Source organism: Fundulus heteroclitus, chromosome 6 (assembly GCF_011125445.2).
Source record: "Fundulus heteroclitus isolate FHET01 chromosome 6, MU-UCD_Fhet_4.1, whole genome shotgun sequence".
Lineage (NCBI taxonomy): Eukaryota > Metazoa > Chordata > Actinopteri > Cyprinodontiformes > Fundulidae > Fundulus > Fundulus heteroclitus.
In genome coordinates this window covers 2,590,900-2,600,992 of record NC_046366.1, presented here as the reverse complement: position 1 = coordinate 2,600,992, position 10,093 = coordinate 2,590,900, and the positions used below count along the sequence as shown (strand labels likewise).

Here is a 10,093-nt window from a genome sequence, read left to right as displayed (position 1 = left end):
CCAGGGCAGCTGTTTCTCATACAGGCAATTTCACATATTTTTCTGTTCTATCACTATAGGTTTTTTTTTTCATTTGAGTTATCGTCTACATTTTTATCAGAGTCATTACTGATTGTTATAGTTGTAGGTAGGAAGGATCTCATTAAGTTGTCTGAGTTCAAGAAAGACCTGAAGAGGCCCTTTACTGAAGACTCTCTATGATGAAGATAATGCTTAAGGTTGTCCATTATTTTCATTTTATGAATTGCACATTACGCTTTTATTTAATGAATTATTCTTTTTGCACGATGAGCTCCTGAACAAACCCTCCTTATTGGCCTTTTCAGCTTTTCTAAGTCACCGGCTCTGACATTGCTACCCCAGTTGCCAGAAGATGAGCTTGCCTTGTCCACAACAGGCAACAACAACAACAACACGGAACCACCTAAGCCTCCTCAAGAAGTGCAGTCTACTCTGTTCCTTCTTGTAGACAGTTCACTGCTGCGTTTTCAGTCCAGTCATTTTAGAACAGGTGAATACCAGGGTGTTTAGACCACTTGCACTTCCTTCCAATGCTGGATTTGTATGTTTTTCAAAGAAAATAGTTCAGTACAGAAACTAGCTGTGCCACAGCCTGCTCAATGCCCTGCCTCAGAAAGATATATAGCATAGGGCTATTGAGTATTATTGAAAGCCTTCTGGGGATTTACTACATGTTCAAATCAGAAGTCTTTTTTTTTTTTTAAATAGTTCAAAACTGAGCTGGATCAGCTGTAGATTTGCTCCAATGAATTTTACATCTCTATGCACTAGTTAAAGAAGAATTGTTTGCCAACAAGGTATTTCTTTTGTCTTATTTGGAGCAGAAGTCCTTCTAATCACCTTGACTAGCACCAATATATTTGGTAATATGGTTCAAAACTTGATCAAGGGTGATCATTGTGTTGTGCTAGTTAACTAGTTGGTATCAACAGGATTTTAAGTAGCCAGCACAAATTCAGCTAACTAGTTCACCTTTCCTGGACAGTGATGGATGGGTTGCTGATTTGCATCTGACTTGAAATGCACCTAGGATGGGCTTTATAAAAACAGCAGCGCTCCAACTACAATTTGCTCAAATGCAAGCCACTACATTGACAAAGACCCCTTGATGTTGAAACATTTTCAGAGAAACTGAGCAAAGTCTGGTTGCCTCCAATTTAAGTCTATTTGTAGTTATTTGGGGAAGCTGTCTGCCATCTCCTGCCTGTCTTATGACCTTTGTTCTACTAGATCTCTGTCTCCTGCTCACTCTGCCAGCATTAAGTTTTTGTTTATTTTTGTAATTTTTAATAAACCCTTTAAGTGGAACACAATGTCTGGCTTGAATATTGAGGCATCTGTCTAGTTCTGCATAACAGAGAAAATAAGTTAACATTTAAAATAACTAAATGGTAAATTTTAGAGTAGCAAGAGATTGTAGTAGAGTGAGGGAAAGTGGTTATTATGTCCTCCAGGAGGCTAAGCCTATAGCACAGAGATAGCTCAGGATAACCTCAGCCACTCTAACTATAAGCTTTGTCAAAAAGGAAAGTTTTAAGATTAGTCTTAAAAGTAGACAGGGTGTCTGCCTCACGGACCAAAACTGGGAGTTGGTTCCACAGGAGAGGAGCCTGATAGCTAAAGGATCTGCCTCCCATTCTACTTTTAGAGACTCTAGGAACCACCAGCAGACCTGCAGTCTGAGAGCAAAGTGCTCTGTTAGGAACATACAGGGTAATCAGAGCTCTGATATATGATGGAGCTTGATTATTAAGGGCTTTATATGTGAGAAGGAGAATTTATATACCGAATGTAACAGGAAGCCAATGAAATTACAAAGCAGTGTGGTGAGGCAGTGTCCTTTCTCAACACAATCAAAACAAGAGGTCATAATAGATTTCAAGAGGTCCAGGAGAACATCAGTACCTCCTCCCTTTCAGCAGTGAAGGGATAGAGACGGTAGACTCAGTAAGATTCCTTGGCACTTACATCACCAAAGACCTGATATGGTCACTAAACAGCTTACTGAGTAGTAAGGGTCCAGAAGAGGAGGTGCCACCAAAGGAACCTCAAGTATGTTTGTCTGATTCCTGGGCAGTTTGGGCAGAAATTTGTTTTATTATTATCATAAAATTTTATTTTATGATTTTTAATTTATAGCAATAGCCATGACTTGTATTTATACATCATATTGAGATGAAAACTTGGAGGAATTAAAACAGAACTTTGAAGAAAAACTGAACTTTTCTTTCTGTCTAACTAGACAGGACTATCCTACCTTGGCTGACAGGGCATTGTAATGCATTCCCCCTTTTGCAGCAACCTACTTGTGTGAGTCTGGCTTTTAAACTTTAAATGTACTCAAAACAAAACATAGAGCACCTTTACTCTTGGAAAACGACATGCGTTTGGCACTGACAGACATTAAGTTTCAACAGTTTGTTGAAAAACTTGTTATTCAGGGGGAATATAATAGTGTTGAAAACATATTAGTTAATAGTCTGATGCTAAACAAATGTAATAGTTATTGACTAGTGAAAATTCCCTTTACATATTTTGTATCATAGTACGTGGGTTTGCAATGTCTGATGCAATATTCTAATCTTAAATGCTGTGTTTTTATAAGTTGGCGGTGGAAGAAAACCATAAATAACAGAAATAAAGGCTTTAAAACACCATCAGTCTGGATTAATCTATATAGCCTAATGTTTTTCCCTTAGTGAATTGAGTTATTGAAATAAATTACCTTTTCAATTATATTCTAATTTACTGAATATGGCTAAATGTCTTCAGTGGGACCAAAGAGAAATTCCTTGTTTGTGTGCACAGTCCTGCTTCCTATTCACCCTACTTGCTGACTGTTTTAAATGATTCATTTTCCACTCCCTTTTAAACAGTTTTTATTGTTTTTGATATTATACAAGAGGCTATTCCTGCTGAATAGTTTTAATGCTGCTAAACCTGTTCTGTATATTTAAATTGACAAAAAGTTTTTAATTATGGAGCTGCTTAGAGATTACTATACGCTTGACCATTGAAATTACAATAAAGGTATTCTATTCTATTTTTGCTGTAGGACTGTAGTTCTCAGGGACTGGACTTAAGCACCCTTCCATTATAATGCTTTGTTTTATTTCAAGGCTGCTGTTGCAAAATGGCTCCACATCCAGAGTTTTAGGTCATGTGTAGAAGAGAATGAGAACGTAACCGAAGTGAGCCCTCTTTTATACAGACAATCTTTTAGCAACAGACAACCAATCACGTTGCAAGGTTTGACGTGTGCGATGTAGAGAACCAATCACGATAGACGACGGGATGTTTTGGAGGAAGTGTGAAGAGACTTTTCTGCGCTAGCATAGCGCTAACCATGTTTACATCCTAAACGGTTCTCCCTTGCTTTAGTTGCATATTATGATGATAATGTATAGAAATATTACGAGTTGTTCCGCAGGGTTCGTGTCAGTGTGGTGTTAGGTTATTTGACACATGACCCACCAGCTTTCTCGGAGTCACATGCTAGACAGCAAACGCCAACTGTCCAAGGAAGGTTCAGCTGCTTCTGGGAGTTGGAGCTGTCAGAGAGTTTGTTTAGGTAGGGCTACGTGTAGTCTTTAAGGGATTAGTAATTGCATTCACTTTTTTTGCAAGTGTTTTTTTATTGGTACTCGCAGTATTAGTTTAATGCAAACCATCCTGAAATGTTTGTGGATGAACTAACGCGGCACATTACCACAAGCACACCATCCCCATGGTGGAACATGGTAGTAAGGGCGTCATGCTGAGGGGAAGCTTTAAAGTGGGATAGGGAAGCTGGGCAAAGTTGATACAGGGCAGTTGTGAAAGAAGACCTGTTATAGGCTAAAGGGGCTGAGGTTTTGCTTCCAGCAGGAAAGCATTCTAGATCTAGCCAGATCTAGAATGAAATAGTTTAGATCAAAGTATATTCATGCCTTGGAATGACCCTGTAAAACGTTAGATTTGTAAAGCTTGAGCATCTGCGTAAGGGGTGGAAAGTTGTTGTCAGATGCTGTTAATTCCACTCCACTAATTTTAATTTCATATCACCAGGTAAATCCTCTTTGATATTAATCTCTTACAGCAGACTGACTCAGCTTGTACTGTTTTGCAAAGAATGGAGAGAATACTGAAATTGCCAGTATTCTCTCCATTCTATTTTCATTTCCTTGTTAACTTTTCTGGAATAAGAAATAACAAACTTTTCTTTCTTCAGCTTTTCCACCATGAAGACAAATAAGTCTTATAAACTTGTACTGCACAAGAAAGGTTTTGGTGGAAGTGGTAAGAAGAAACTGAACTGCGCATCAGCACACATTTTCAGTCGATAGTTTTTGTTGTAGATGTTTGAGTGGGATTGTGTTGAAAACGATCTTCTTCATTGAGCAGATGATGAGCTGGTTGTCAACCCGAAAATCTTCCCTCAAGTTAACCTGGGGGACATAATTGAGATCGCGCACCCTACAGACGAGTACAGGTGAGGTTACATAAAGTAAGAAATGATGAGTTGGATGTTTTTAGAGTGTTTTACTGAAGGTTTTAGAGATTATTGGTACTTAATCAGACAATGACGTGACTTTGTGTCTTTTGGAATTCAGTCCGCTTCTGCTGCAGGTGAAAAGCCTAAAAGAGGATCTTCAGAAAGGTAAATAAATCATCCTATCATCCTGGGAGTTCATTTAGACTGAATGATACTTGCTTGTTGCCAAGGGCCTAACCGTCATCTCAGAAGTGAGGGGACATGTTCTATTGAGTGATTTATCATCCTTTCGCTTTCAATCACACCTCTCCTTAGTGGCTAAGGAACCACATAGTCGCCAACAGCCACAGAACAACACATGGGGATTTTGTTAATTTAGTTCTTTAAATTAACAAAATCTAAAGTTTTAGCTCCCACCTCTAGCTTAGTTAACACAATGACAATAACTCTGACATCTACAGGAAAAGTAGATCATAAGGTGCCAAATGAAAACACTGAACGTAAGATGTTTGGTAAAAAACATATCCTGTATGCCAAGGAAATTGTATAAATTCCATAAGGAATAATTAATTGGTTGATTATTTCAATGCTTGTAAAGTTTTGCTGCTATTTTCTCCATCTTTTGTATAATTGGCTAGTGGGAAATTAACATGGCCACCATCTAAGACATTGTGTTAAATGGTAAATGCCCTGTAGTGCTTAATCTAGTCCTGAGAACCCCAAAGCACTTTACACTACGTTCAGTCATCATCCATTCACACGCTGATTTGATCATAAAGCTAGATTGAGGTGGTCGGAGCCGGGGTTCGAACCGGCAACCCACCTGTTACAGGATGAACTCCCTAGCTCCTGTACTACTGTCGCACCACCATATTCTGCACCTTATTTTCCCTTTTAGGTATTTCTTGAAACTGATAAGATCAGTTCAGATTGGATTTATAGTCTTTTTTTTTGTCACATTCTAATTCACATTTTACATCTTGGAGTATAGATGATCAAATCTGTCCATAAGTCTCTTGGTACTACATTAAAGAAGCTTCACAGGGCGTGCTGGTGGCGCAGCGGGTAGCGCGACCCATGTACGGAGGAGGCCTTAGTCCTCGACGCGGTCGACCCGGGTTCGACTCCGACCCGCGGTCCTTTGCCGCATGTCTCTGCCCCTCTTCCACCCCCCTTCCTGTCAGCCAACTGTGATTACAAGTTAGCTGCGAAAAAAAAGAAGCTTTGCAAAGTCTTCCTCATGTTGGACATCATCTTGTTTTGCAGAGACCATCAGTGTGGACCAGACTGTAGCACAGGCTTTCAAGCTTCGTGCCTATCAGGATGTTATTGTAAATATCGTTGACCCGAAGGTATGCTCCTTTCGGCTGATCTTAAATCCTATCACCTGCTAGCAGCCCATAATTTCTAACTATTTTGTGTTTTCCTCCAAAAGGATGTAACACTTGACCTTGTGGAGCTAACATTTAAAGATCAGTACATTGGAAGAGGAGACATGTGGAGGCTAAAGAAGAGTCTGGTGGGCCATGTAAACGCTGCCAATGCATACTCCGCAAGAACAGAGAACTTAGTTTTCTTATTGGCAAGAACAAGAATAAAGCTCTTTCTTCAGAAGATCGTCCCTTCCTTCTGCAGAATTTGTTTGTAATATAGAACAGTGTTAGAACAACTTTCGGTCCAGATGACGTGTCAAGAACAAGCTTCATTATAACCTCGAACCAGGACTCTAAGAACAGAATTGTGTGTTTTTTGTTCTTGCAGCCCTGGGAGAGAGAAGACATTTCTCTGTTCTTGGGTAGTGTGCATTGCCTTTAGTCTAATTCTACGTGTGAAATGTGTATTACTGATGTTCTTTGTGTTTTAGGTGAGCACATGTGCTTATGTGACTCAGAAAGTGGAGTTTGCCGGAATCAGGTACATTACATTGGCTTCACAACACTTTATGTAGAATACACTTTAACACTTTTCAAAGCATGGCTTGAAAAGACTGAAATTGAATATTAAAATTTTTATTCAGTAATCTATTGTTGATAATCAGTTTGTTTCTCTTTTTTTTTAGTTTGGTACAAAATAGAGCTGGCGAGATAATGAAAACATGACTTTGGAATATTGTTGAAAATTTCTATAATCCTGTCTATATATATATATATATATATATATATATATATATATATATATATATATATATATGGGGAACAGTTCATGGTGGGGGTTTGAGGGTCTCTGTTGATGCTATGGGCTGGGGACATGCAGCGCTGGGATGAAATGTCCTTAATGGAGGAAAGAGGAGCCCCTATGATCCCTTCTGCTGTCCCCACCACTCTCATTTTCCACCAGTCGGAGGTGCTGCCGCCTCCAAACCACACAGAGAGACAGCTGGTTAGAATGCTCTCTATGGTACTTCTGTAGAAGGTTGTGAGAATGTGCGGGGACAGGTGGGCTCTCCTCATCCTCTGCAGGAAGTACAAGCGCTTATGTGCCCTCTTCCGTGGTGTTCACAGACCAGGTGAGGTTGACCGTGATGTGCACCCCCAGGAACTTGGTGCTGCTAACCACCTCCACAGCTGAGCTGTTGATGGGTTTATGTCATCTGCGAACTTCATGATGTGATTGGGTGTGAACCTGGGGGTGCAGTCGTGTGTCATCAGAGTAAACAGCAAGGGGCTCCAGATGCAGCCCTGAGGGGAGCCCGTGCTGAGGGTGATGACATCAGAGGTGTGCAGCACAAACCGTGTCTAGATCTTGTAGAGGGCATCCAACAATCCCCTGAGGTCAGCTCAGGGGATTGTGGGATGCCTTGCCGCTCCCATACCACTCTAGATCTACTTTAGGACCACTCTGTGAGTTTCATTGACTGATCAAACGTCAGCCCAGACCTGAATCCGATTGAAGATCTCAGCAGAAATCAGAAAAAAGCTATGCACTGATGTGCACTGACTGGGATATTTAGGAGTGAGGACATTTCATGACTGGACTTGTTGCACATGTGGCATCCTGTAACATACCCTCACTGGGATTCACTGAGCTCCTGAGAGCGACCCATTCCTTCGAAGATGTTTGTAGAAAGAGTCTGTAGGCCTGTTTTAATTCCTGAAACCTAAAATATAACTTACCAAATTTTGCAATCATTGGCCGTTTTGATACTGCATAAGCTTATTTTGCAGAGGATTGTGATTTCGATACATCTACAGCTCTAACACAAAAGGAAACAAGCTGAGTGAGATGGCTGTACATTTTATATTCTTACTAAAGGGGATTTAGGCTCCTCAAACCTTGCCTCAGCTGTCATATTAACATTGTTTCTCTTGCTGTTCATATGTTCATGCTTATTTATTTATTTATTTTGCAGAGCCCAGGCCAGTGAATTGTGGGTGAAGGGAGAAAAAGTGACTTGTGGTTACATTAGCGAGGATACCAGAGTAAGTTGTTCCGGGAAAAACAGGTGAAATGCTTTACTGGTCAGTCATTTCTCTTCCTTTGTTAAGCAGGGGTTTGATATTTTCATATGGAGGCATCTATTATAGCTCATTTTATTGCTCTTAGGTTGGACACAACCTCATATACTTTCTCATATTTCACATGATTTTCCATCCCATAGAAACTGGAACATCATTTCAGCATGGCTTCCTATTGGAAATATATAAAATGCTTCTTTTTAAATAAGCTGTCAAAAATACCTCAATACATTCTGCTTGTCATCTGCTCATAAAAAAGATTGCCATGTGAATTTAATAATTTTACTGACCTGAAGGTCTGCTTTCTCAGGTGGTATTTAGATCAACGTCTGCTATGGTTTATATCTTCATCCAGATGAGCTGTGAGATGTGGGACTTCGACATATATGGTGAGATATGAATAGCTTATGTTTGACTTGCAGGTCCACCTTCTGTCTCTTTAGAGATGAATATTTTACCATGTTTTTTATTTTTATTTCTAGGAGATCTGTACTTTGAGAAGGCTGTCAACGGTTTCCTGTCTGACCTGTTCACCAAATGGAAGGTTTGAGCCTTTTATGTGTTGATTTTTCTTAACCATTGTCTGGTCTTCCTGTCTTTTTGCTAAATTGATTCTTAGACTGATGTTCAACACTTAAGTTTAGAGAAGCCTTCAATTATAATGTTTTATATATTCAAACACAAATCATCTGGACAAGGATTTGAAATCACATAAACACAGTTTGTAGTGATCAACAAGACATTACAAATGTTACTGTCAGATGATGGCAACACCTAAGCTAAAATGCAGAAGCAATGAGTGGAATCAGTTATGAGTGGAACAATATATAGCAGTGCAGAGAGACTCATAGTCTAGTCCGGTTTGCAGGCTTTCATTTATGCTCAGCTCTCTGAAGGCTCCACCAGCACTTTTGTCTCAGATTGAGGTCTGATATTTATTACACATTTGTTTGACTTTCTTCTCATGCTAGAACTCCTAGTTTTATGGAGCAGTTGGTGTTACCCTTTCTTCTACTCTGCTTTTACATGTAGTTGTGTGTTTTATTGAATGAGTAGTCTGTATTGTTAGTGTGTTTAAAGTTCAGGATATAGTTTTAGAATCTAACCTTTTAAACTTCTCCACATCTTCCTCCATGACCTGTCCACTTTGTTCCTTGGTCACCATGATGCTGATTGTTCTCTAATGTTCTCCTCGGAGGCCAGAAACCGAACAGCTGGATTCAGGCTGAGATTGAATTACACACAGTATGCATCCGGAATCAACTAATTTGGTGATTTTTTTTTTTTCAAAGGCCGTTGCTTCTACTCTGCTTTATGGGTAATAAAGTAAATGGAGCTAAATCTAGATGCATGCCCTATCCTTCAGAGTTTTATTTCAAAGGAACTCAGAAAATCACATCATCTTTAATCCACTTCACAATTGTGCTTATTAGTAGGGGTGTAACAATACATTAATCCACATCAATATATTGATAAATGTTTAACAATCCAATTATACCGTCCTGTTTAAGATATGCCTTTTTTTTATTCACCAGGTATGAGACTATTATAAACAGGTATCTATAATTAGTATTATTTTAAAATGAAAAGATTTGTTTTTTTAAATGTCTGATAGCTTTGTGAGCTTAGAAATAAAATGGTTAAATCATATTTGTTTTTTTTTTGTCAATTGAAATCAATGTAAATATTAGTGTTCGATGACATATAATATCGATCGTAGACTTGTGAATTGAATTTAATTGAAATCGTATCATAACAGACTTTGTGATATCGGTAAATATTGTATCTTTATCCAAACAAATTGATATAACGTGTCATGATAAATATGGTGAGTTACATCCCTACTAATCAGTGTCAGTCAATCAATAAAATCCAAAGTAAATACACAGGTCGTTTTGAGTTGTAATCTGACAAAATAAGAGAAAATTCAAGAGGTGTGATTACTTTTGCAAGGTACTCTACGTGTAAACATTGCCCAAGTTAAAGCAGAGCTGTGTTTCCTTTACCTGCATAAAGCTTCTGCCAGATAATACCATACCTATAAAACCAAATCTACATGCAAACAGAGAATCGGGCTCTAAACACTTAACCTTAAAAGCTTTTTTTTAAATACCAGTTTAATGGTGACCAAGGAAATTGAAGT

At 38.9% G+C, this 10,093-nt stretch overlaps 1 protein-coding gene across 8 annotated transcripts in view; it reads left to right on the top strand.

The window, feature by feature from the left end:
• The first annotated feature begins 3,311 nt into the window (after positions 1–3,311).
• The window catches only part of depdc5 (DEP domain containing 5, GATOR1 subcomplex subunit), a 40,049-nt gene continuing 33,267 nt past the window's right edge, over positions 3,312–10,093 (top strand). For 7 of the 8 annotated variants that reach the window (XM_036137846.1, XM_036137845.1, XM_036137847.1 and 4 more), the window contains exons 1-10: positions 3,312–3,592; positions 4,232–4,299; positions 4,405–4,492; positions 4,614–4,660; positions 5,762–5,847; positions 5,931–6,014; positions 6,360–6,409; positions 7,845–7,914; positions 8,261–8,339; positions 8,433–8,494. In XM_036137846.1, the coding sequence (XP_035993739.1) occupies positions 4,242–4,299; positions 4,405–4,492; positions 4,614–4,660; positions 5,762–5,847; positions 5,931–6,014; positions 6,360–6,409; positions 7,845–7,914; positions 8,261–8,339; positions 8,433–8,494 (624 nt within the window). In that variant the 5' untranslated portion in view covers positions 3,312–3,592; positions 4,232–4,241. Of the gene's footprint in view, positions 3,593–3,639; positions 4,069–4,231; positions 4,300–4,404; positions 4,493–4,613; positions 4,661–5,761; positions 5,848–5,930; positions 6,015–6,359; positions 6,410–7,844; positions 7,915–8,260; positions 8,340–8,432; positions 8,495–10,093 lie in introns of those variants that run through there. The other variant, XM_036137844.1, reaches the window with a different exon arrangement.